The sequence below is a fragment of the Microtus pennsylvanicus genome, chromosome 8, assembly GCF_037038515.1.
Source record: "Microtus pennsylvanicus isolate mMicPen1 chromosome 8, mMicPen1.hap1, whole genome shotgun sequence".
In the NCBI taxonomy this organism is placed as follows: Eukaryota; Metazoa; Chordata; class Mammalia; order Rodentia; family Cricetidae; genus Microtus; species Microtus pennsylvanicus.
In genome coordinates, this window is record NC_134586.1 from 111,207,022 (window position 1) to 111,234,516 (window position 27,495).

The window sequence follows — 27,495 nt, forward strand, 5'->3', positions numbered from 1 at the left end:
ACCTTTTTTTTGATAACTCCCACATTGATGAAAATATGTTAGAAGTTTATTGTGCATCATAAGATAATCATTGTATCTAAAATATAACAAGTGCCTGACAAAAGCCCAGGATTTATAACTGTGCTGATGAAAAGCGTGCAGGGAAAGCACGAAGCAGCCCAGGATGCCGTATGATCTCGTGTTCCTCGGGGAGACTTCAGGCTCTTGGTCCTGAGTTTCAGCTTCAAGAGCCGAAGACCTCATCCACAGGACAAAAACTCTCTAGGAAAGAGAGCTTTGTGTGTCCTCAATAACACCAGCCTGAGCCAAGCTAGCTCAGTGGTCATTTCCTCCCTCACAGGCCACCTCTAAAAATTCAGGTGACTGCCCAAGTAAATTTGCGTAAGCACACAAGACAGCACTGACCAACTTAGCCCCACAGGGAACCTCTGCGATTCTTTGTTATTAGCAAGCAATGATAACATTAAAAATACGATCATATGAAGAGGACTTCCTGCTCTTGCTAAGGACTGGAGCTTGGTTCCTAGCATCCATGTTGTGTGACTCGTAATTGCCTGTAACTCCAGTTCCGGGAGGATCAATGCTGTCTTCTGGCCTCTGAGGGTGACTTCACGTGCATTTAGATACACACAGAGAGGCAAACACACAACACATAAAACAATGATGATACATTCACATGCATTTACATGCACACAGAGAGACATACACACAATACATAAAACAATGATGATACATTCACATGCATTTAGATACACACAGAGAGGCAGACACACAACACATAAAACAATGATGATACATTCACATGCATTTAGATACACACAGAGAGACATACACACAACACATAAAACAATGATGATACATTCACATGCATTTAGATACACACAGAGAGGCAGACACACAACACATAAAACAATGATGATACATTCACATGCATTTACATGCACACAGAGAGACATGCACACAGAGAGACATACACACAACACATAAAACAAATGTTAAAAACTCTAAGTCCTCAATATCAGTGTGCATTACGGGAGACTCTGCAAGCTGCATATGTGGGTTTGCCAGCCTGGCCAGGCTCTTCTGCTTGTTTAGATGTTGAGTTTCTGTAACTTTCAAGGCATTGAGACTTCCTACTGAGAAAAGTGGACACAGTTAAGTAAATAAACCATCAGACAGGGATGAGATGAAAGAGCCCAGGGGCCATCCATTACAATGTTGTTGCCTTAGGCTCTGCCTCTCCATGAGCCAAGCTCTCCTGGAGTCTGAAGCCTTTAGTGAGCATTAACCTTAGAAACGCACAAACCCATCTGTAAGCAACTTTCCTAAGATGACACAGGTCCAGGATTTGACTAAATTGTCTATATTACTGACTCTAAGCTGGTCCTTTGCTCTTATGATCCTTCAAAGTATAATTGCTCCATAGATGAACAAATACACAAACTCTACTTGTAAATGGAGACTTTTTTTCTCAGCTGGTAGCAAGGGTAAGCTTTTGTGGGGGTTGTGACATTACCACCATGCTGGGAATTGATGGATGACAAACCTGATGCATTTACTTTGTATCTTTCTAAAGAAATACATTAAGTCAGTGGTCCATTTGCTCCCATACTCCTTCAATCTCTAGCCATGTACCAGGCAAAATGAAGCCACCAGGGACTCAGAAAGAAAGTATTCCTTGTCTTGATTTGCTCACAGAGAGAGACACTGAAGGAAGAGAATAATTAGAATCATGAGTGATCTAATGACGTCATGTGTAGGAGGTAAACCTTGAAGGAATCTCAGAAAAGGCTTTTTGAAAAACCCAGAGTTAAAAGTCATGAAACAACTAATTCAATACAAATTCAAGCCTGACTGGAGTGGTGGAACCAGTACCTCAGAGATCTCAGAAGCCCTGAATCGTCAAGTAAACTCTGTCCAGAGCTGTCCAGCGAGGAACCCAGACCAGAGTTGTTTTCAGGGCCTGTGCCCTTCCAACGTGTATGACGACTCAGAGTGGGAAAACACGAGAAAGACTTCTGTATAAATGGGATGACTGAAACTCACAGTTCAGTTGGGCTCGAGTTGTAGACACCTATTGGTGCCCCTAAGGGAAATGTTAGCCCTTAGTGATACAGGGACAACTTGTACACTCATGTTCCTTCTCAGAGGGCACAGTGGAGCAACTAGGTCATTATCACAAAGGCATGGTTATTTCTCTCATGTTTCTTCTTTCTTTTTTTTTCTCCCCTAGTGAAATCTCTCAAAGTGATTCCCTGGAAAGGATAGAAGCTAACGCCTTTGAAAACCTCCCCAATTTGTCTGAAATGTAAGCATCAGCTAACAGATAGTTTATTGCTGTCCACTATTACCCTGGCTGGTGGGAGCTCACTTGGTATTTGTGCTCAAGCATCCAATGCGAGGAATCCGAGAGGAAAAGACTGCAACAATTACTAGGTCTGGGCAGGCACTAATTTCTCTCGCTGCAGTGGCCTGAAGGTTGCCATGGCAACAACTGCTTCTCCCTAGGAACTGTGTAAACTCTGAAACATCACAACACAATGTTGGAAATTAAAATTGACATTGTGAAGTCCTGCCAAGTAGCTCTTTCCTCATGGGGGTTGAGGCTGGGTTATGGGACACTTGGAGTGGGTGGGAAGTCGGAGAGGAGTTTACGGATCATGAGTTGGTTCATCAGGGGCTGTTGAGATGCATTCATTCTTTCAAGTTTAAGTGCTTCCTTAATAACAACAAGGCAAGCCTTGTGTTAAGCCTGTGAATGTTGAAGTCATTGGGTTGTACTGGTGTTGTTATTGCTAGATTTATCCTTAAAATTAAGTGTTTCTGTAAAGGATACCCATGCTACAATCCATAGCCCCGGAGAGGCTAGGTAGCAAGGAGGACCCAAGAGGGGACACATGGATCACCCTGGGAAGGGGAAACAGAAGAGAGCTCCTGGGCAGACTGCAAATAGGAGGGACTTAAAGGACCAGGTTGGGGAGTGGGTAGAAGGGGAAAGAACTGAAAGAGATGACTAGAAAGGGGGGCACATTTTGGGGGGTCAAGAAGAAACTTGATACAAGGGATACTCTTAGGAATCTACAAGGATGACCCCAGCTAAGACTCCTAGTGACAGTGGAGATAGGGGATATGTAGCCTGAACAGGTCATCTCCTGTGATCAGAGTGGTGACTACCCCAGTTACTGTTAGAGAGCCTTCATCCAGTAACTGATGGAAACAGATGCAGAGACCCATAGTCAAACATTCGGCCAAGCTTGATGAATCCTGCTAAAGAGAGGGAGGAAGGATTATAGGAGCCAGAGGGGTCAAGGAAATCACAAGAAAACTCACAGAAACAACTAACCTGGCTCAGAGAGTCTACACCAACAACCAGGGAGCCTACAGGGGACTGATCTAGGCCCTCCACATATACGTGACAGTTGTGTAGCTTGGTCTACTTGCCAGACTCCTAGCGATGGGAGCAGACACTTTCCCTAGAGTTTGGCTGGCTCTTGGGAACCTACTCCTCATACTAGGTTGCTTTGCCCAGCCTTAATACACGGGGAGTGGATTAGTCTTCCTGCAATGTGATTTGCCATGTTTTGTTGATATCCACAGGAGGCCTGCTCTTTTCTGAACAGAAACAGAGAAGTGGAGTGAAGGGAAAGACAAAGGGTAGATAGGAGAAGGGAACAGGAGAAGGGGAGGGAGGGGAAACTACAGTCAGAATTGAAAATAAATTAAATGTTTTTAAAAAGTAATTGCTTCCCAATGACCATAAGGCCCGAGTCAAATGGATGGGATATGAGTGATGAGCCTGTGGCTGGTCCACAAACCATTAACTCACTGGCCTGACATCTGACAGCAGGTTAGTACCAAACTGAACTAGGCACCAGGACACATGACTTACAAACCAGGCTTTTATTTTTCTTTCATTTCCAGAAAATGTTATTTTTAATTTATTCTTTTGTACTTTCATACATACATAGATATTCATCTCCATTATCCTCTCTTAACTTGGGAGACCTTCCTCTTCCCAGCAGGTCAAACCAGACTTTTTGTGTCACCACTGGGGGCTCTGCTCCCTCCTGGGCTTCTTGCAGCACCCTCCAATTCCCCTGCAAGCAGGTCAAAAGGAAGGGGTGTGCTTTAAGTACTTGTGAGTTACTATGCTTGACATTTCCTCTAGGTTGTATCATTGCTCTTATAGCTACCAGCATAGTCAGACACTTGCCATTCTGTTCAGAGAACGAAATGGAAGCTGGGAGAGTGGGTGGACTTCAGACACTAGCTGGTCTGGGACTGAACTTCAACCCATCTTTCTCCAAAGCTCATGTATTTTTCATTATAGCAGAAAGTCTTCATCAGTGGTCCAGTGAGTACCTATCTATGTAGATTAATTAATTGATAAGTATCTGAGTACCTGCTGCTGTGTGCTTGTCTTGGTCCAGGAGCTTCTGGGACACAGAGGAGTCAAAATACAGTTATCTACTAGGACATGATAGTTACAGCCAGAGAAGTGAGAGTAATTTGCTGAACAATTACAGGAAAAGCCAAACAATAGGTGTTTAAATTCCAAAGTTATAATATGGACTTATTGTGAATGGTACCTAGGGTTCATTACTTTGTAGATGACTGTGCAGTCCCAGATCTGAAACTCTGCAGCAGTCACAGGCTTCAGGGAATGCTGAAGCACCTTCAGGACAGCAAGTGATACACAAAGCAAGACATCAACTGAAAAAAAAGTAAAGCACTCTGCAGGGGATGTCTGCGGATTCCTAAAGAAGGGCCTGAGACCTGCATGCTCTGTGCTCTGCCCACGGTGGTACCTTGCGTAGCTAGGGCAGCGCTCAATCACACAGACACTCAAAGATGTTGATAGAATGAGTGACTGTGTGAGTAGATATTCTATGGTTAGACCTCAAAGGGTCTTTATGAGGAAACAGTCCCCACCTCACCCATGTCTGACTGATGGTTGTTTGATTCAGTGTTAGAATAGCTACCACAGAATACCACTCACAACTACAGAATCCAAACCTTATACCCATCTTCCAAGTAGCAATAGTTACAGTATAATAGAATGGGCATCAGAGTGGGAATCAGAAAACTAGATCCCATTCAAGTCCTGTTACTCTTCAAATATAAATCATTCAGCTTTCACCATCAACACTGGCAGAGACTTTAGCGTAAAACAGACGGTCACATTTACTTCCCAGAACCCATGCAAATGATGATTACATGGAAAAGAAAAACAGAAAGGGGGCACTAACTGGGGCAAAGAACCAGATGGGGGGAGGGATAAGAACAATGGGGGAGGGTATTATCATTATTATTTATATAAAGAACTCCAGCTCAGGAAACTAGGAGGATGGGAATCCTACATAGCAAATTTCTATAGAATGGGCAGAAGAGTCTAGAAATCTGAATCTCAAGGCTTCTGTCCTGTGCTATTCTGAACGAATGCCCATCTGGATAAATTTTCAGGGCACTTACCAACTCAATAAGAACAGAAACTAGTTTGCCTCCGAGGAGCAATGTTTATTTGTTCCTTCTCCTGAGAGCAGTACCTCCCATCGCTCCCACTGTGCAGGTTCCAAGCTCTACTTGGCCAGGACCTCGAACACTCTGGACCTTGGTGTTATGTGGTAGGAAGGGGCAGGAGTAGAGATACGCATAGATAAACTCCCAGCTAAGCTGCTACACCTGCCTCTTCGGTAGGGTGGGGAAAGTTCCTTGGGAATAGCTGGCAGGGCCCTCAGGACACCCAGAGCTCCGGAAGCTTGTCTTAGGCATATAACAGTAGTTGATCTCATCGGTGGGATTTTACTCAGGAATGCCTGGGGATGAGTGCCATGCATTCCACCATCTATTAAACCACTGCCCATTCCCCTTCTCTCTCTACAGACTGATCCAGAACACCAAAAACCTCGTATACATTGAACCCGGTGCTTTTACAAATCTCCCTCGGTTAAAATACCTGTGAGAAATTTTCCTTTCTAAGCCTTTGTAGAGGGGAAGATGGGTGTCTGGTAAAATGGAAAGTAATCAAAATGCTGAAGGTTTTTAATTTTGTTTCATTTTTTTTGAGTGTATGGGAGGAGGTCTGAGTGTGGGTTTGCACATGAGTGAAATGTCCACAGAGGCTCGAAGAGAACATTGAATCCCCTGGAGCCTGAGTTACAGGAGGTTGTGCACTGCCTGACTTGGGTGCTGGGAACTGAACTCTGGTCCTCTGGGAGAGCAGCAAGCACTCTTAATCACGGAGCCATCTCTGCAGTCATTTGACGAAGCATTGTGTTTGTATGCCCCTCCTTGTTAGCCTTCTGTTTTAAGTTTAATCAGTATGTCTTGTCTGTTACTATGCTGGGAGTTTTCACACATGGAAGTGGCTCCCCATGTTCCCTGTGCCCAGCACACTGAGGAGAACATCACACCTTTGCTGGGATGCTCAAAGCTGGACAGGGGAATGGGGACTCACAACACTTTGTAGAGCACAAATCTGAGTTTCTAAGGTGACTGACCACAAATAAAACTTGGAGGAGTTGCTCCAGTTTGGTTTCTCCCGATTCATGGTGAGAATTTCCTCTCTCGTTTCCTCATTTGTTCATTCAGTCATCAAAGGAAAACTGGCTAAGTATTTCCTGAGGCAGGCACTGTACCACATCAGTTCAACCATTTCTATTTCCCACTAAATCCAAGCACGTCTGAGGGTTAGCATGACAAACTGAGTCCCACTATAGCCCAAACAGCAACTGGCCCTACCAGCAATGTGAGATTCCTAAAACTTCCCAAAGTCGATGAATCTCCTCACACAGCATGTCATCCCTACCACACAGAAACGTTACCACCACCACTCAAATAAAAATGAAAAAAAGAAAGCAGAGGATATGGGAAGGGACCTCTCTGCCCTACACCATTAGCCTTATTCCCGAGTGCAGTGCAGAAGCTGTAACCGGCCGAGTGTAGTCCCTTTGTCCCCGTGGATTACTGGAAACCCAAGTGCTGTGTGTTTCCCAACCTCCAGAGTAGCTTGGGCACATAAGTGTCAAGCACTTTAGAAGGCCTTAAGGATATCGAGGCCCAACTATGACCAGCATAACCTCTGATTAGCTCATTGTCTTTATTAGTTTTTCATACCAAAATGTGGAGTTCCCCAATCCAAGTCTACACTGTAGTCTGAGCCTCCTGCTAACCTCAGTGCAGACAAGGAATGGGTTCACTGTGAACACTTTTATCCCGTTTGTACATCCATTCAAAAGAACTAACAGTTACATGGAGACGAAGAGCGTAAAGAGGACCAGCTGTGCTGTATTGCCAACCGAGTGCCAGGCAGCCCTGTCAGTGTCCAGAGCCCGTGTCTGCTTGATGAGTTTACAACTCCACTGGGGAAGTCTAGTTCCTGCATGCCTCTGAAGGAGCCTTTTAATAAATGGAAGTGAAGAAAAAAAGATAAACATAATACGCATAAAGTGTGGTACGCTATGCAATTCCAGGCTTCTATGTAGGGTCTCGGGATACACCCAGTGCGTAATGGCGATTACTCCACTGGTTTTCCTTAGCTGGCACTCGCTCTCATGCACAGACTTGCCACTATTCCTCCAGCTTGTATCTCATCACCAGCCTTTTGCTCTACTCACATTGTCTAGGTTCATCCAAGAGGAGCTTAATTTTTATAATGAAATATTCATCCATTTCAAGTAATTCCTCTCTTCTTTAGAGGTTAAATAGAAGGCAGGAGCCTTAACTGTCTCAAACACAAAAGCAACGTTCAGTGGTTTCAAGGAAGAACCTCCTGAACCACAAAGTAGCTAAAAACAGTTTCTAATAATGAAAGGTACAGGTTTCTAGTAAGATGAATCTTCCTGCACCAGGCAGTGATGGTGCACGCCTTTTATCCCAGCACTCAGCAGGCAGAGGCAGGCAGACCTCTGAGTTCAAGACCAGCCTGGTCTCAGAGTGAGTTCCAGGACAGCCAGGGCTACACAGAGAAACCCTGTCTTGAAAAACAAAACAAAAAATTTAACTTCCTGCAAGTTTTGAGTTTAAAACAAGGTTTAAAACCCCACTCCAAAGAAGGCTCCTTTCTGAAACCAGCAACAGCTCGGACTAAAGCAGTTATCAGGAGGAAACAACATGTAATCCACCAGGAAAATGCCATGACTTAAAAGGAAACACAAAGGCAAAACACCTGCAAGTTTGGTATCAGCCCCTAAACCTCAAAACAGGAACCATGATGGCAACTTCACCTGGCAATGAAACCTTTGAAATTCTGACCATCTTCATCAGCTAAAGTGTAACCCAAAATTTTAAGATTTAACATGAAAATAGTGCTTGCAAAGCGCTTTCTATTTATGACCTAATGCTATCACTTGTCCTCTCCGCCCACGTCACCACCATGCCGGACCACAGGAGCATCTGTAACACCGGCATCCGAACCCTCCCGGATGTTACGAAGATCTCCTCCTCCGAATTTAATTTCATTCTGTAAGTATCAGGCTGATTGCTTTGCACAACTTTCCTATTCACAGCTAAGATTGGTAGAGTAAATATTTGTCATTTCTTTCCTCAAGGGAGATCTGCGATAACTTACACATAACCACCATACCGGGGAACGCTTTCCAAGGGATGAGTAATGAGTCCATCACACTGTGAGTAACGTTCTGAACTCTGCCGCACAGCCTGCTCTGTGACTTTCGCGTCTAGTTTGAGGTTAGCGATCTGCTCTGTTTCTCCACTTTCTTCACTCTCTGGTGACAAAGTCTTCTTAGCCTAGACTGCCAACAGTGGCATGGGTTGTATAGGGTAGTCGCAGGGTCATGTGCTCATACAACAATGAAACCAGGAGTTCAGTTTATCTTTGAGCAGATGGGTCCTGAGGATTGGTGGTATTGACTTCCAGTTGGTGAAGTCCTTCCCTGCACAAGGGACAATTCTTTGAGGCTTGGCCTTTATTCCAAGATCAAAATATAAAACTGTCACTGATTTTGACCTAAACTGAAGCAGGAACCAAGAGTTACTCCTCATAGGTATATGCTTATGATGGGAATAGCGCCAAACAGGAGCGAAAAGTAGAGCCCTTCAGCATGTGCTGGGACAATCCCTGGGGAACTGAGTTCCCATCGAGCTTTTCCCATGCAGCATGATTCTGCATGAATGCAAAAGAGCTGCATGGTATCACGGAGCTATTAACTCAGGTTGCTTGTGGTTGGAAGAGGAACAGTGTACAGCAGTAGGGTGTGATTGTCACACCTCTGAGGTTAATGGGGACCTCGGGACTTACTCCTCCCCCAGTGCCTATGGTGGACCCCTTGTGCTCCACCCCCTTCCCTTTCTTGACCCTTCATCCCCAAGGGCTGTGATTAGTCATCTGCTTGGCTCTTGTTCTCCACTGAATGGGCCCTTGTGTGAGTAAAGGGTCCTGTGGAGCCCTGCCGGATAAAGGCTATCATGCTTGCTGAGCAAAGTCTCATTTTCCCAGCTGTAAAGTCCAACTCCTTAATTAGAAAATAAAGAAAGCAAGCCTTCTCTTTTCATTACTAGCAGGATTTGTGATTTTGTTCTTGGTGGAACTGGTCTGGCCCTTCCCCTACCCCAAATCTTTACCAACTGTGAGCTCATTTGATGAAAACAAAACACTCCATGTAGTACAGGAAAAGCTCTGGGAAGCAAAGTCTAAAACTATGCACTGTACTTGGAAGTTCCTTTATAGCCACTGAGGCCTTTCATGACTCTCCTCTAGAGGCCACCTTGACATATTCCACCACCTCACCCACACTCAGCTGGACCGGCAGCAGAATATTCTGGATGGTGATGGGCCCAGCCAGTCTCACAAAACAAACAATGTTGATTTCCACTTGAACTCTACAAGTTAGGGGAAAGTCATGGCAGTTCCTTTCCCTAATACCCTTCAGAGCCGAAGGATCTTGCAAAGGGAGCCAGGATATTTTGGCTGCACCTATGACAAGCCACAATACAAAGGCAAGTGGGTGTGGAGCCTCAATGTTAGCCCCAGCTCCAAGTGTAGGCAGCTAAGCAGCCTCAGTCAGTTTGGGCCTGGGAAGCCAGGCTGATCTCTATTCAGTGGGATTATTAATGCCTCCTTGTGCAGATCCAATCACACTGTGTCCACTATACAGTCACCGCAAGTGCCACAATTAACCAGAGTTAGCAGCTAGAAACTAACAACCCAGAGCACGTCGGTCATTAGTGGCCGTCTCCAATAGTCCACCGTGTTTGAAAGGTTTGGATTTTGTTGATGTTGCGCTAGTTTCGTCCTCTGTTGCTGTGATAAAATGCTCTGGCCAAAGGCTATTTGGAGGGGTAAGGGTTTATTTTGTCTTACACTTCCAGGACTCAGTCCATTATTAAGGGAGTCAGAGCAGGAACCTGGAAGAGGAACCATGGAGGAGTACTGCTTGCCAGCTTCTCCAGCTCATTCCCATGCCTATGCTCCACTGGTTTCACACATAGCCCAGGCCAACCCGTCTAGGGATGGTCCGGCCCAAGGGGGCTTACTCTGTTATCAGTTAAGACCACAAACATGCCCACAGACTGATCTCATCTAGGCAGTTTCTCGGTTGAGCTTTTCCCTTCCCAGGTTCTCTCCTTTGCTTTCTATTGCTGTGATAAACACCTTAAGTAACTTGGGAAGAAAGGAGCTCATTTGGCTTGCACATCGCAATCACAGTCAATCTACGAGGGAAGTTGAGGCAAGAACTGAAGCAGGAGCAGAGGCAGGAAGCAGGTAGGCAGAGCTTAGAATCTAGTTTCTGTCCTCACCTGTTATGCCTCCTCTGCTCCCTGAGCTATTCCTGGGCTGTCTTCTCTTCTGTTAGGTTCTGGATCTTTCAAGGAAATCGGGTCTGACAGCATTGCTGTGACCAAATCCAGCCCAAACATTGCCACTGCAGCACCGCAGAGGCCGCGCTGTGTCTCCTTGCCACATCAAACCAGAAAGCATTTCATGTCACACTGTCTTACCACTTGGCCACTAGCTTAAGGTGTGATCTACCAAATATACTTGCCCTTTGTTCCTTCCAAGTCACCTGTGCTGGGACTCTGAGTTGTGACACGCCATTGGCCAAACCTTTCGGTAACTGCCGCTTCTTTAGAATTACAAAGAGAATTACCCGAGGATTATTGGTACATTCTAGCACTCTTCTGCGTTTATACCCCGCATTTCTACCCTTCGCTGTTATTTCTCCTGCATGCTCTCTCGTGCTCTCTGTCTGCCCGTTTTTAAGTATTACTTGGAATGTGGATTTCTCAAAACTGTAGCTGCCTCATTAGAATCCATTACAGTCATCTTCCTTTCTGAAACCGTCCATCCTCTTTAATGCAGCATATGGTGAAGTCATGGAAACTGACAAGTGCTTGACTGAGGTGGTGGGGAGCATGAAAACAGTTCAGCGCAGTTGAAAGGCAGGAGACTCAGGCAGCTCAGAGACCAGGAGATCCACAGAAATGGAGGACCCTGGACATTCAGCCCAGGTTCATAGCAGCACATACGTGTCAGAGAGCAGCAGCCATCACACAGCCCTGGCAGGACACACACTGGGATACGGGCTTTGTCCACGACTTACTTCGATGATAAAAAAGAAACAAACAAAAACCCTCTAGTTACACAGGGGACAAAGCATGAATGTGGGGGTCCCTCTTCTTTAAGATGTGCTTCCCATGGTCATTGGTTTAATAGGAAGAAAAATAGCAGGGAGGGAAGAAGGGAGGGAGGGAAGAAAAAGAAAAAAGTTGCTTACATGCATTCCCACCAACAGGCAGAGTCCTCAACTGCCATGCATTGTCTTTCCACAGTGGGGCCGTTCTTTGAGATCCTCAGGATCTGCAAACATAATCTCTCTCCTTTGAAATCAACCAAAAGCTAGGCGGCCACATGATCAAGAGAATGTCTAGCATTTTTAATATGAACCCACAAGCACTGTGTGGCACCCTGGGATTATTCAAAGGGGAAGGCAGCATTCAGAAGTACAGTATTGTCTGTGATTAATTTCTAACTCCCGAATCTTTCTTAGATTAAAAAACACCATTCTTTCTGTTTGATTCACAATTACTGATATCTGAATAGAGAACCCAGACAATGCCTGCCAGGGTGGGGCTGCTACTGCCACAGAGAAGCAAGGGGGACCTTCGTTTCATCTCTGTGCCAAGGATGCCCCCCTTTCATTCTGACACCATGAGATTTGGGAAAAAGCAAGTGACTCTCCAGATGTTTTCGAAGGCGTTGAAGGCGGCGTGCGAGCCCGACAGCACGAGGCCTCTCCCACTCACATTCTCAAATTCTCCAAACCAAGGCAGCTGCTCTTTAATTAACTCAAACCTGCATCCTCCATTGTGCACTGCTGGTGGGAACAGAGAGGGATTGCCACTGAAAGGGAAGCAGGGAGCCACAGTCCAGGAAATTGCAACAAGCAAACCCAGACTATTCAAAACTAAGAACAAGACATGAAAAAGTTCATGGCAGTAACCCAGACAGAGGGAGTATGGGGGACAGCCTAGGCCAGTGACCCAGCCTGCTCTGCAGAAGCAGAAAGGAGGGAAGTAGCAATGTATGCAAACATGGACCTACAGCTCAGAGAAATCCTGTCCAAATCTTGTACTGGAAGAACTCTTTACTCCAATTGCAATCTGAGGGTTTGAAGCCACAGCTTTGGTTGTGTTCCAGAACCTACTTATAAGTGACTGACACATGTTTAGATACAACAGTTTTGCAGGGTTGATACTACTGTTATCATCCCAATTTTTGGATGAAGAAATTGAGGCATGAGTTGTTAAGTAAGTTACCCAAAGTAATTCAGCTTGTAAAAAGCAGAGTACAAATGAAGCCCAGACAGTTGGGTCCAATACCTACAGACTTAACCACAAAGCCACATATATAGCACTGGCCTGTGAGCCCAGCAAAAGTGACAAGATCCTAACAAATATCAAAATTGAAATTGCAGGATGCAGAGATGGCTCGGCAGTTAAGGCTGTTCTTCCAGAAGACCAGGGTTCATTTCCCAGCACTCACAAGGTGGCTCACAACTCTGTAACTCCCATTTCAGAGGATCTGATCCCCTCTCTGGACTCTGTGGGCACCAGGCATACAACATGGTGCTCAGACATACATGCAGATAAAATAACAATATACACAAAATAATAGTATAAAAAATTTTAAGCTAAAATAAAGGTAGCAAACCACAGCAAAGGGGAAGAGGCTTCTAGGCAACTACAAGTAGCTTTGCTTTACTAAAATCCCGGAAAGGAATGCTTTGTCTGGGCCCATCAGAGACACAACTCTATCACTCTGAGTAGAGCAAATGGTAGCCTGTGGACTCAGTGCTGAGCAAAAGCCTGCAGGATTGGCACCGTGGAAAAGACCCATCATACTGTGATCTACCCTAGGGCAGTGGTTTTCCAGTCTGAAGCAGTGGGACTGGGCTGCACATGCAGGGATACCGAGTCTCCATGTAAACAGTGGCATATGCTTCGACAAATACTGGTTTTGATTCTGAAAACTTAGATTTCAGAGTTACTCAGAGGAAACAGAGGTGTGACCCTTTCATTGAACAGAATTATCTACAAAAGAACCCCTTCCATAACAAGAGATGGACAAAGAACAATATTCTAAGTCTTACACTCTTTTAAAGGTCCTGTGAGATTCAGCTGCCAAGAAGGCGAGAAAGCTGTATGTAATTACCCAAAATGACGGGTCTGAAAGAACCTATCCCCTTATATTTTACACTAGAAAATGGTAGGAAAAACTATTGGAAAACGGCATCCAGCAATCTAATATAGGTCACAGGAGCTCCTGTGTGCATCTGTATGCAGAAGAGAAACCCAGAAGTTAGGGAGGGCTTTTTTTTTTTTTTTACCATGGATGCCAAAGTTGGTGGCATCTGTTAGGACCTTGGAGCAGTCAAGGCTCCAAGTTTGGCGCATGGGGGCTAACTACTGTATACGTATTGTACAGGTTATGGACCATGATGCAATGTTTCAATAATGCACACAACATATACCAACCAGACCAGGATGGTTGGCATTTTTATTTCTTCATTGTTTCTCTGTGTTTGGAGTCTCTGCGCTCCTTCGTCCTGGTTCTTCATGAAACGTGTAGCAGGGATTTTGATAGAGTGATCCTCTGAGCTCTCTGAACTCAATCTAATGAGGGGGCCACAGCGTTATTTTGTGATCACTACATTTCCTGAATTTCATAGTTGAAATATCATACTTCAGCATGAACGGCACCTGTGTTTATCTGATGTGTTATCAAAGGTTTGCTGTGGTTGTTGGAAAGAAATGACACATCCACACACTACATATATGAACATACAGCAGGAGGTGGCTGTCCATGTTGGCCTGAATTTGCTAAGCTTAGAGGAACCTTAAAGATATCAGCTCTCTGTGGCGGAAGCAAGTGTCTGTACTTTTCCAAGTCATCCTCTCATATATCCGCCAGCACTAGAAAGGAAGCCAAAGTCTTGCAGACAAGACAAGCTCAATCACATCACAGCATGGTCCCTTCTCACTCAGGTGTCATTTCATGGCCTACAAAGAGCTTATACCGATATTGATACACCGATGTAGGATGGAGGCTCTCAAATGTGTCGGTTGTGACTCAGAGCAAGACATCCTCCATAGACCCATTCAAATGTTCATCACACTTCCTGTGATGCTCTGAATCGCAACAATTGCTCAGGATACAGGAGAGTCTACAGTGAATGGGATGGTTTGAAATCCTTGTTGTCATGGCATTATGCGCTGCAAATGAGTAAAGCATTTTGGGTTACATGGTGATAAAAATATATATCAGGGTGGAATAGAAATTGGCTGGGAATGAGGAGTTGGAATTGTAAACAGGAAGACCACATTGAGGCTTATGTGGCATTGAACCCAGGTGTTAGGAGAAAAGCAAGTAAGTCTTAAGGATATGGAAACTGGGGGGGGGGGGTCAACAAAACTGATGTTCTGAAAGTAGCCTCAAGCAGAGTGTGCTCTGGTGCCGTCCTTGTCGCCTGCCTATGAGCCCTTTTCCTTCCTTGTAGGGAGCCTTTTTAGACTCATTTCTGTCTCTGGCACTTCCTAGCATGGCTGGAAACTAGAGCCTCTTTATTTCTCAATCTGGGCGTGTGTGTGTGTGTGTGTGTGTGTGTGTGTGTGTGTGTGTGTGTGTGTCTGTGTGTGTGTGTGGTGTGTGCATCCATGCATGCGTGTTGCACATATGGGGTGGTTGTTTTATAGATACCATATATAATGGTGGAACAGAATTTGGTAAGCATTCGTACCCTAACTGCTGGCAATATACTCCAACATTTTCCCTTGCTCAACTCCATTTCCCTCTTTTTAATACTGGTTGCACTCAATTACATTGCTTTCACTACCCACCAATGAGGCTTAAAGAACTGCAGACATTTAGATCTTTGAGGGTTATGGGACCTGTTTTGGCAAAAAAAAAAAAAAAAAAAAAAAAAAAAAGAGCACACACACAAAGAAATAAAGAGCAGTTGAATCAGTACTGGAGATTTTCTTGGCAGCCCACAAAGCCCACAACACCCAGGGAACCAGAGAGGCTTTCTGAGCCAGCCTGGTATCTGAGCCTTGAATCCCAGCTCTGTCCCTGCTCCCAGTAACTACAAGCCCAATCACACCAATGTCTTTCTTATCACTATAATGGAAGCAAGAGTCATGAGAAGTAAATCAGAAGATGGGCATGCCAGGGCTAGTCAAGTACCAGGCACCTAGCAAATGTATGATAAATTGGTGGTGGTGATGGAGGAAGTAGAAGAAAACCTGAGCAGAGAGAACAGCTTTGCCCCATGTGCCTCCAGAGCCCAGAATGTTGGAGAGACAGCTAGCTGTTCTGAATGCCAGTGGTTATCTTCGCAGTAAATGTCACAGAGGCAGAGCGTCTGCTTCCAAACTGTGCTTCTGTCAGCTCCTTCCCATCCCTAAGCCCTCTCTCCTCCCTCCTCCAGCAAACTGTATGGAAATGGATTTGAAGAAGTACAAAGCCATGCATTCAATGGGACGACGCTAATCTCGCTGTAAGTATATGCTTATTTCCCTAGCTCATGAATAAAAATGAAGTATTACTCTGGCTACCAGATCACATTCAATCTTCAGGAACTAACTCAGGGCAAAAATAAACTTTCAAGTGGCTAGTCCTCCGAGTTGCAGGAGTGTTACTAGGCAACCAGCTAGCTGGAAACCCCAGAGCACCCTGGTTTCAAAGACAGAAGCAGCTGCCATGCATTGAAGTTGACAGCTGGCTGAAACGTTCCACACCCTACTTTGTGCCTCCTCGATCTCGCAGCTCCCCTCTTTAGCCCCGTTGTATAGGCTGATGGTGTGTTAAAGGAAAACTATCTCAGAAGGAGACTCTTCCAGGGCCCCCACTGCTGGGAAATGAGGTGACATCATCTGTCAGCCTAGTCACCCACAGCAGCTTCACTTGCCCGCCTCCCTCCTGCTCTCCAGGGGAGAGGGAGCTCTGGTTCTTCCCCACTTCGATCCAGCCCCCACCCGCCCCTTTGACTGGGGACTCATCCTAAGGATGGCTCCCTTCATTGCTCTCCACCTCCTCTCTGCATGGCCATCCTCAGGAAAAGTGGTAAATTGACATGCTTATGGGAATGTGTGACCCCTCACAATAAACAGTGAGGCTCTGCCCACTCAGCAGTCGTGAATAGCAAACCATAAGAGCACCTGAAATGCTACACTGAAGATAAATGAAATCAGAGAGCCAGGCTTTTAAAATAAATGATGAGTTAGTAGCCAGTGAGGTGAAGAGTGTAAAGAGGCTGGCCTACCTGATAGAGGGAGAGAACTGACTCCCAAAAGCTGACCTCTGATCACACACACACCAGGGCATGGACATATTTTCTCCCACGCATAAATGATAGATAGGTAGGTAGGTAGGTACGTATGTACGTACATACATACATACACACAGATACATAGCTACATACATATGTGATAGAAATATACATACACAGATACACAGATATAGATAGATACACACATACACAGATACATTGAAATACAGATAAATGAATCAATAAATATAGCAAAAAATTTAATAAAATTGTGTGAAGCATGAACCGCACCAATAATTCACAAACATTAAGGCATGTAAGAATCACCTTGGGATTGTTAGGGCAGACACCTGGAGCCCCACCTGAACGGGCTTTATGGGGGAACCTCAAAAGCACTGAGAATTTGCACTTTTAACAGTTCCCCAAAACCCTGACCTGTCAAGGTCTGGGGCTAAGTAGCTCGGGTCTATATAATATGCTAATCGTTTTTGAATACGAATCTGAAACCAAGGAGCCTGCTACGCTGATATCACGCTGGATAGTGTCACAATTTAGGCAAGGCCCAAGTCACTCTAGCTGGAACTCCAACCCACTATTTATCAACTTGCATCACCTTGACCAAGCCAATCTGCCTCAGCCACAGTGTCCTCATTCGTAAAGCAAAGCTGCCAGCAGACTGAGTTTAAGGATTGGCCCAACAAAATGAAGAGGTCTACTCTGTCTCTTTAGTGCTTGGTACAATGCCTCATTCTCAGTAAGTGTTTATTGATTAAGTTTATTCCACAATTCATGTCAATGAGCAAATAAAGATTTGGACGCACTCAGCCTAGCGTCTAGATCCTACCCAGGGCTGAAAAAACGGGAGTTGTACAAGCATTGTCCTCAAGGAAGGGACTTGCACATTGCCTTGTTGACAGTTTCATAGAGAGTTCATTAATAAGAACCCCAAGATTCAGGTAGAAGATCACAGCCTCTCTGGTCCACCCTCAGATGCCTCATTCCCTTATTTCCTCAACAAAGCACAGCTCTACTGAAGGGGATGCTCTACCTTCCAGAGGAGATGCAAACTAGTAAGCTGGGAACTGAAGGGTTTACCCTCAGGCAGTCACAGCACAGGAAAAGGCAGCTCTGAAAGGTATGTCCCTCAAACAGAAAGACAGTGTTGTATGCCTGCCCCCAGTACAAGCAAGTCCTCCAGGACCTCGGAGGCGGGGGAAGGTGTTACAGAGCATGGGCAGTGTGGGGTGCAGGCTCTGAGCCAGGCTCAGGTGAACAGGCAAAAGCAGGAGGACAATGTGTCCCAGGCAGAAGCCAGCAAGATGAATGGTGTACAGCCACGCTGAGTTCAGAGCAGCAAACGTCAGAACTCTTGGATTGTGAGGTCAAAGCAAGAAGGTTCCTCTGTTAGCAGAAAGGACCAAGGCTGGAGGAGCAGTACGGCCTCAGGTAGAGATACTGGGATTTTCCCAAGGAAAATGGGGCTGGAAGTCCTTTGTGACTTTGGTCACCTAGATATGGGCTGTGATGACTCCTGGGACACACCCACTGATAACGTACATCTCAATGGAACCAGAGGACATTAGGAAAAGAAATCTTGGAAGCAGCTTTACTCTTGTTTGGTATGTGGCTTTTGACAAATTCTGAGGCCTCCAAGGCCACAGCAATTCAGAGAATGATAAGGCACAGGCCGCACTTTAACCCAGTAGCCTTGGACTTGCTGAGGAGGAGCGTTTTAAAATCTTCCCCAGCTGCCTGGCAGGAAGTTCTTACAAATCCAACAAGAGGGGCTGAATCCATTAAGTCACAGGACAAAGGATTCCACCAAGTGAGAGCAAAGGACAAACAATAGGTGAAGCCAGACACATAAAGTAGCAATGACACAGTTTCACCAAGGTTGCTCATCTTTCTTTCAGTTTGTCTACCCCTCCCTTTTCCCCTCTGCCCCAGCACGGTGCACACAGCCTACTGTGAGCATGTGTATACATACACGGCTATGGAGGTGGATATGAAACTGTCTTTCCACGCAGGGAACTGAAAGAAAACATACATCTGGAGAAGATGCACAGCGGAGCCTTCCAGGGAGCCACAGGGCCCAGCATCCTGTGAGTACCCGGGTGCAGCCTCCTCTCCCACACAGTGCAGGCTAACAGCCCTGCCTAGTGGCCAGTCACATTGCCGCAGGCTGCCAGCGTCTATAGCTGAAAGGGACCAGAGATGTCAGTGTTGTACTGACACGACAAATGTCCTGTGCCTATGACAAAGCCCCACATTGATGGGGTACCAGCAGGCTTGCTGCCCCCGAGGGAAGACTGCTCTCAACCTTCTCATCTGCTTAGGGTCCCTCTGGATGGGCAGCATAAGCCCAGTCTCCGTGTGTTATTGCTATTGTTGCATGTGTTTGAGTGTCTATCTTCTCTATTAATTTCATTTCCCCCATTTTATTAGAACATAGACATGCTGGATTATGGTTTACCATCATGGCCTTCTTTGTCTTGGAAAAAAAAATGCCTGTGTCCACATAAGATATTCTGAGCTCCTAGCAGAAAAAGACTTCCACATGTAAATTCACATGAGGGCCCATAACTCAATCAGTAATGCCAAACAGGGTGTGGCCTCCTGTGTTAGTGAAGGGTGGTTCACCGCCTGGAACCCACCAAGAGAATCCATTCTGACCCAGTCCACCCTCAGCCCTTGGCTAGCTATGGTTGAGATGCTACAGACTAGTCTTCCTACAATAGTTCAAGGACATGTTCTATGTCCTTTAACCGTACATGAACGGGAGTTCCCTGCAAGGGCTTGTTCAAAGAAAAGCTTCTCCAAGCAAAGCTGAGAGACCCTCAGGATTAAAAGCAGTTTAATAATGTGGCCATTTAGAAAAATCACAATTGTAGGTTCCATTCTAAGGCTGATGGCTTCCACAGCCATGCAACCACCGTGTCTGAGAAGAGGCTGGACCTGATCACTAACTCTCCACATAAGACTCTACAGCAGGACAGAGCCTGATTTCCTAAACCAGCAAGGATGCAGAAGCAGGAGGGAGACTCCTGCCTCCCCCATTCCTCCAGGAACCTGTACCCTTGTACCTGTCGCGCTCACACCCACCTTTTCCACTATTGGTCCCTCCTTGTGCTGGGCCCTGAGCCTCACATGGGGCAGACTGTGGAAGAGGATGTGTTCCTTGGAAAGGTTTAGGCATAAGCCACTTAAAATACGAGCAGGATTTTAACACAAAAACTGCCACCAACTCCCTATTCCTGACATTTGGAGATTTTCTTAGATTTCTTTGCCTCGAGTCTACTAAAGTCAAGCAGCATTGTTTAAAGGTCCTTCTGCACAGCTGTGCTAGCTTGACATGATGTTTGCTTGCTGCAGATGGACACATCCAACTGGTTATGAGAGCGCATGTGCTCTGTTTCCTGGGTAGATGATGGCTAATGCCACACGCAGCTCTGAAGAGGGTGGTCCACCTGCAGTTGATGAAAACCTCCCCTGCAGAGCTTCATCAATCCAAGATTGAAGCATCAAAGCTCTGATATTCCCCCCAGGGCAGAACACAAAAGTTGACGTCACCTGTGTGTCTGCTATCTTAGAAAGCAAGCAGTTGGCTTTTATAAAATACAGAGAGGACAGGAGGGATGTGAGGTGGAGGATAGGCAGAAGGAGGGAGGGATCGAGGGTAAGCAGAAGGAGGGAGAGGTAGAGGGTGGGCAGAAGAAGGGAGGGGTAAAGGGCAGACAGAAGGAGAGAGGGGTGGGGAAGGGCATCAGAGATAGAGAGAGATCAGGAGAGAGCAGAGAAAAATACTAGTGGCCATTCAGAAGGTATAGGAGTCACCCCAACCTTGAATACAATAGGGGGTGCCCACAAGAGGGAAATCCCAGAGCAGCTCTTTGGAAAGCAGATCATGGGGAGAGCAGCTGAAATGAAGAATTAAAGGAAAAACTAAATGGAGGACAGATTTCTCAGCCCCTCAAGGAGGACTGCTGAAGAAAATGTGTAAAATCAGTCAATAAAAGGCCTTTCTCCCCTTCGTGGTTCAGGGATATTTCTTCCACCAAATTACAGGCCCTGCCTAGCGACGGGCTGGAATCCATTCAGACCCTCATCGCCAAGACATCCTACTCCCTGAGAACTCTGCCCCCCAGAGAGAAGTTCACCAGCCTGCTGGTGGCCACTCTGACTTACCCCAGCCACTGCTGCGCTTTCAGGAACTGGCCAAAGAAAGAGTAAGTGAGAAGCAAAGGCATACAAGCTGCTGTGGAGAAACTGGGATCTGGACCTAGCCCGTGGTGTACAGTGCCCTGTCCTTTCCTGGCTACTTTCCCGGCCAACTCTGCAGTCGTGGAGTTGCTTTCAGATAGAAAAAAAAATGAGCTTCTCCTCATCCTGAGGAACTGCCAAATAGCTGGAGCATCTCTCTAGACATTGCAAAACCAGTGTCAAAAAAAATCCACAAAACCAACTTGTTCTAATTCTTAGCAGAAACATGATTTACCCAATTCATCCAGGATTTGAAATTGTCAGAGTAACATGGTTTTGTTTGGGGTTTGGTTTTGTTTCTTAACTATTTGTCTCCCGAGGAAAACAACGTCCATTTCTGAAGGGAAACCTAGCTCCTACAGATTGGCTAGGGAGCAGTCAGAAAGGGCAGGAACTGCGGGCTGCTCTGTGTCCAGCAGAGGGCGTCTGACTGCGGGCTGTTGGTGGGGATGGGGTAGGGGTGAGAGGGGTAAAGGGCCAGAATTTCATTTCTTACAACATCATTTTTCCCAGAGTTCTCTAGCCAAGAGACACCATTCCACATCATGACCCAGTAAGTGTCACATGTATAAATGGAAGAGAAAACAAGGACAAATTTCAAATGTGTGTTGTGGGCATGTGGCACTTCCTGCTCCCTCACTCTGTCCCAGGCTTGTCTGTTTTCACAGTAAGCCTTGTTGTCGTCTATTGTTTTCATAACCCTCTCCTGGGTCATAACTCCCCGTGGGAAAAAGCAGGGCTTCAAAGAGTCATTACTGCAGCCTGCAGAGATGCGCTCAATCAATTAATTAGGTATGGCACTATAGAAGCGACACCAGGCTGCTTCGGGCTTTGTTTGGAATTAACCTATTATAGCTGATCAACTAGCCTGTATTTTTTGTGCCTGGAGTGAGTAGATTCAGTTCTACCTAAAGATTTGAAGCAGCTGAGAAGATGGAAATACTTGTTGTGTTTAAAGATCTACACCATTTGGGGAGGGGTGTGTGGTGGTGATGATCTCACTATGTAGTTCTAGCTGTCTTGGAATTCACTATATAGACCAGATGGGCCTTGAACTCACAAAGATCTGCTTGCCTCCTCCTCCTGTGTGCTGGGATTAAAGGCATGAGCCACCGTGCAGGGCTCAAGCTCTACCCCCTTAACTGGGCTTCAAAGAACTTAAATTGAGCACTAGCCATGTTCCAGTGTATCAGATTTGGAGATAAAAAGATAAGGCATCATCTCAGCCCTCACAGATGACAGGCAGCATCAAAGAGCGAGAACACCTTTGTCAGAGAATGTCAGGACAGAACAGAGAATGGGGCAAAATGTTCCGGGGCCGAAGAGTAGTGTCTAGGGCTCGTGGGCGACTTCCTAAGGGAGGTGACTTTTGCAGAGAAACCTTGGGGAAAGCATGCCAAGATGAGGTGACTCGTGTGAGGCGTGGGGCAAGAGACACCAGAAGATGAATGCTATTCAAGATCAAGCACAGCAAGATGTGGGCACAGAGGAAGATGAGTCAGGAGAAGCACCCCAGGAGTATCAGCCCTAGGTAGCAGGTGGTTGAGATGCTTCTAAGTGAGAATATGCAAATCTGCTTTCATGAAATCTCAGTAGGGCAGCAGGATGAAGCAGGCTGAGGTGGCAAAGCTGACAAAGAGTCACTAGAAAGGGATGCTGTTGGGATAAGGCTGGTTCTGGTCACCTACTTACACTTCTATGGCAAAGAGGTCACACTCCTCAAATTACTGACATGTGAATATTCAGTTCAAGACCTTTTGCTCCCGAAAACGTAAAAGCCTACCTCTAGGTAGAAAGGGGTTATGGAATTAGGACTCTTTGAGCTTGGTATGAATGTCATCACTCACAGGCTGTCCTGGGGGATCTTGGGAACTTCCACTAACTCACAGGTACTTCTGTGACTATAAAGCCCTAAGTCTCAGAGGCCAATGAAGCTGGAGAGCTGAACTTGGCTCTGTGGGAGTTTGGTGCAAACTGAGGCTCCCCGCAGACAATGCACTCGGCTGCCTGGGCAGAACTCTCTATGCAATCTTGGCTAACTGTGAAGATAGAACGGTTAGCATGCGGTATTATCATTTGAAGACCAAGTTCCTGTTAACTGTGGACTTTTCTGCATTCCTAATACAGTATCTCTGTAAAATACCAAGCCAGAACAACTCCCACTACACACTTTCACGGGGCTAGAGGGACTCAGTCCAAGTTTATAAACGTATATTAATACCTAGATGACAAAATGATTCATTTTTGAGATGCCATTGGGTCAAATCATTCTGACACGATGCCCCATTTTTCTACATTTGTACAAAATCATTCCTTGTTTTCTTGATGCTGAATAATAATAGCCCAGAGAAATGTCCATATTGGGCCACTTCACCTCTCCACCCTCCTCAAGGAAGACTGGAGCTGTTCACAACAGCTCCCATTCCTCCTTTGTGAACCTCCCTTAGGCTCTGTCCCTATGCACCAGCTTTCTTCTATCCTCTTTTCCTAAGCCAGACTTCCCAGAGGGAAGACAGAAGAGAAGGGAACATCAAGACAGGTCTTGCACAAAAGCTGAAGACCCAAGATACACACCCAGCCCCACAGAATCCTCACAGAAAGACTTCCAATCACACTTCAAAGTCATGAATGCCAACTAGTTAATCAAGGTCAACAGAAAGGAGAAGAGTTGACGAGGAGCAAACTTGAATATACCACAAAAGGGAGCTTTTAATAAGCACTGAAAACCCCATGATCAATACCACAAATTTACCTGGGTTTTCTCCCCCCTCTCCCAAACCCACACAAAGCACTCGGCATTCAAAAGCATTTTCTCTAAGCTGGAGACAGGCTAAGGACAATGCAGGGGGCTTTGCTCTCTCCTCAGGAAGTGTTTCAGTCAGGACAATGGTGCGGAACACACTGAGGGAGTGATAGGCTAAGAATGTGGATGAGTAAGGCATAAATAGAAATGATCAGGTTAAAGAATCAAAAGCTCAATGGTTTGTTTTTCTTTTCTTTTTCCTACCTCGTCTCTTCCAGACAGAATTTTTCATTTTCCATTTTTGAAAACTTTTCCAAACAATGTGAAAGCGCAGCGAGGAAACCAAATAATGAAACGCTGTAAGTATTCTCATGCAGGCGCTTGTCTTCTTCCGCGGGCACCTCATTGTTATTTGCTGTGACGATTTGCTTTTGATAAAAGTCTTGGTGAGTGGATGTTTGCAAGGTGTTTTTCTATAGTTTAAAATGGGAACCTTTTTTCTTTGTAAGTGGCAGCGAGTTGTACATGTTATCTTAGCTGTTTTTTTTTTTAAAAATCAAAAGAAAATGAAAAGGTTTCTTTTAAGAATATAACACAGTTGTTACTATATGTATTAATGTATATAAAACTGCCGTTTCATTTTCAGACATTTGGGTAACACTAAGGGCAACACTAAATGAGGGCTTCATCTGAAGGAACCATCTCTAGGCACATTCCATAAAGACAAGCTGATTGTAGACACAGCTTCTAAAGGCAGGTTCTTCCCTTCAAAGACTTTGTGGTTAGCTCAACCACTGAGCTCCTGATTATGGGATCATTCTTCCATGTGTGTTCCTGTATGTGTGGATGCACACACATGTGCTTACATGGGAGGCCAGACTGCACCTTGGGTATCATTTCTCAGAAGCTGCCCATTCTATGTTTTTGAGACCGGGTCTCTCCCTGAGACCTAGAGCTCACCAGTTAGGCTAAGCTGACAGGCCCATGAGCTGGAGGAACCCTCTCGTCTCCAGTTTCCCAATACTGGGGTTTTCACGAGAGTTCTAGGGACCCAACTCAGGTCCTCATGCTTGCACAGTGAACATTTCCCAATGGCGCCATCTCCCCGGCCCCTTCACATTAATCTTAATGTCATCATTACCATACACTAGATGGCAGCCACATGTCTATTCTACTGACTGATTCTAACATTTTTCCTGCTTTAAACGCTCTCTGCTCTGGCATTTCCCTTACCTTCAACTGTAAAAGAGCATGCCTTGGAAGACAAGCCCCCATGTCCCTAAGCCACGTTTATTACCATTCCTCCCATGCACCCTGGAGGACTACAAAACCAGACATCCTTCTCAGACACTCTGCAAATCTCTTCTATTTCCTCTTATCCTCTTCCTACCAATCTCAGAGTGTGGTGGAGGCAATGTGTGCTGTGATGCAGAGACCTTGGACCACAGGTTATCTCAAAGTTGGATGTGACCCTTGATGGCAATGTTCCTGCAGCTCAGAGTTTAACATGTACCTTTTGGGGGGACAGTAGTTCTGGACCACATTTATGCTTTCTGAGACATCTTTTTCTCTCAATAGGGAGCAATAGAAATGAGACTTGACTTTCAGAACCAGAGTGAAGGATGCTATCACAGCGTCACCCAGGACGGATGCCAGACTGTCTCCTCTCCCTTTTTTCCTTAGAGTCACCACTGTCCAGCCTATAATATTCCTTTTCTCATACCTCCCTCTTTGTGTCTCAGTCTCTGTTCATAGGACTCATTTGAAGCCATGAGCTTTATACTTAGAAACAGAAAATTGTAGTCACAGACCACTTGTTTGTTTCCCAGCTGCTCAGACTCCAAATAACCACACAGAAACTGTATTAATTAAATCATTGCTTGGTCTATTAACTCTAGTTTCTTATTTGTTGACAGAGGTTTTTGTCCTGCCTGGTCCATAGCAGTTCAGTCCCAAAGAACCATACAGAAGACTACATTAATTATAAACTGGCTGGCCTATTAGCTCAGGCTTCTTATTAATTAAATTTTACATCTTAACCCATAATTCTTGTCTGTGTTAGCCACATGGCTTGGTACCTTTTTTATCAGTGAGGCATTCTCACCTTGCTTCCTCTGCAACTGGGTAACGACTGCAGACTGAGCCTTTCCTCTTCCCAGAATTCTCCTGTTCTGGTTTCCCTGCCTATACTTCCTGCCTGGTTACTAGCCAATCAGCATTTTACTAAACCACTACAAGTGACAAACCTGTACAGTATACAAGAGCATTGTCCCACAGTACTCCCTTCTTTTATTCTTTTCAAAACAAGAACTCTGAACCTAATCTCCTTTGTTTAGCTTTTCCCCTGATCATTATCCATTGCAACTTGTAGCCAAAACTCTAAACAAAGACAAATATCTATAATCCATTTGGGGGGGGGTAATATGGGCTTTCTAGGCTACTTCCTGCTGATTGGGGGCACTGATAATCTTATGGGACCTAAAGAAAATTTGGAATTATGATCAAGTCCTGACTGGAATATTCTGTGAGGCTTGACTATCTTAGCCAACAGTCTTGAGGCTGTTTTGAATGTAGAACTCAGAGGAAACTCCAACAGCGTCCTCTGAAATGTTGGATCATCTGGGTCATCCACTCCTATTGGAGATTTTTTTCAGGGGGTCTTCCTTGATCAAAACTGATTTTTTTTTAACCAAAAAGAACCTGCAACCTCTCATTTCCTGTAGAAACAAAAGCGAAACCTCTTCTTCAAAGTAACATATATTTTACTTAAATTTTGAAGTCAAAGCATTTTCAAAATATATATGTTGTATTAATCCAGCAGCATTTATAATCAGATGTCTTTTAGCAGCTGCTGCTCCTTCTTTGGCTGTCAAACAATTCAAAGTCAGCACAATAGCATACAGTATCCAGACTCTCTGTGTATTTTCCACCTTTATGTGACTTTATTTTAAACTCTATTTCTTTTATTTTTAACTTTTAATTTTTTGAGACAGGGTTTCTCTGGGTATCTTTAGCTATCCTAGAATTCACTCTATAGACCAGACTGTCCTTGAACTCAGGGAGACCCACCTGCCTCTGCCTCCCAAGTGCTGGGATTGAACGTATGTGCCACCACACCCAACTACTCTCTTTCTTTTTCTTTTTTTTTTAAGGACTTTATCTCTTTTCTTTTCTCTCCCACATTTTTAAGCACACTGTAAACTGTTTAGAGTTTTTTTTCTCTGAATGTATCTTTACTTTATATTTCTCTTTTTCTTACCACATGAGTCTTTAAATTGCTAAACATTGTGGCTAGGATTAAAGCTGTGTGTAGGGATAAGTCCCGACCCTAAGGGGGGGTGTTCACCTCGGGCTAATGTTTGCCTATAAATTTGGCGAGCGTGCTCCCAGCCGCTGCTTCTGCTTTCCTGGTCTCCGTGGGAACGGTGGTTCTGTAAGTCTATTTCTACATTAAAGATATATATAGATATATATAGATATATATATATATAGATACATTACAATCTGTCTGCATTCGTTTACGCTGTTACATTTTGGCGCCCAACGTGGGGCTCGAACCCACGACCCTGGGATTAAGAGCCCACGCAAACTCTGACTCTTTTACGCAGGCGGTTCGTGCGGTTTGCAAGCACAGGCTGCTGAAGCTCACTTGCTGGCAGGGACCTTGAAATGCCATAGAGTTGTGGCAGTAAACATGGCTACAGC

The 27,495-nt window shown here is 45.2% G+C and overlaps 1 protein-coding gene across 1 annotated transcript in view; it reads left to right on the top strand.

Annotated features, from left to right (window-relative positions):
- Window positions 1-27,495, top strand: part of Lhcgr (luteinizing hormone/choriogonadotropin receptor) — a 59,095-nt gene that overhangs the window by 21,754 nt on the left and 9,846 nt on the right. Inside the window, exons 3-10 of the mRNA XM_075984352.1 lie at window positions 2,234-2,308; window positions 5,884-5,958; window positions 8,389-8,463; window positions 8,550-8,627; window positions 15,948-16,016; window positions 18,815-18,889; window positions 20,828-21,013; window positions 24,069-24,149. Coding sequence (XP_075840467.1) covers window positions 2,234-2,308; window positions 5,884-5,958; window positions 8,389-8,463; window positions 8,550-8,627; window positions 15,948-16,016; window positions 18,815-18,889; window positions 20,828-21,013; window positions 24,069-24,149 — 714 coding nt within the window. The remainder of the gene's footprint in view (window positions 1-2,233; window positions 2,309-5,883; window positions 5,959-8,388; window positions 8,464-8,549; window positions 8,628-15,947; window positions 16,017-18,814; window positions 18,890-20,827; window positions 21,014-24,068; window positions 24,150-27,495) is intronic.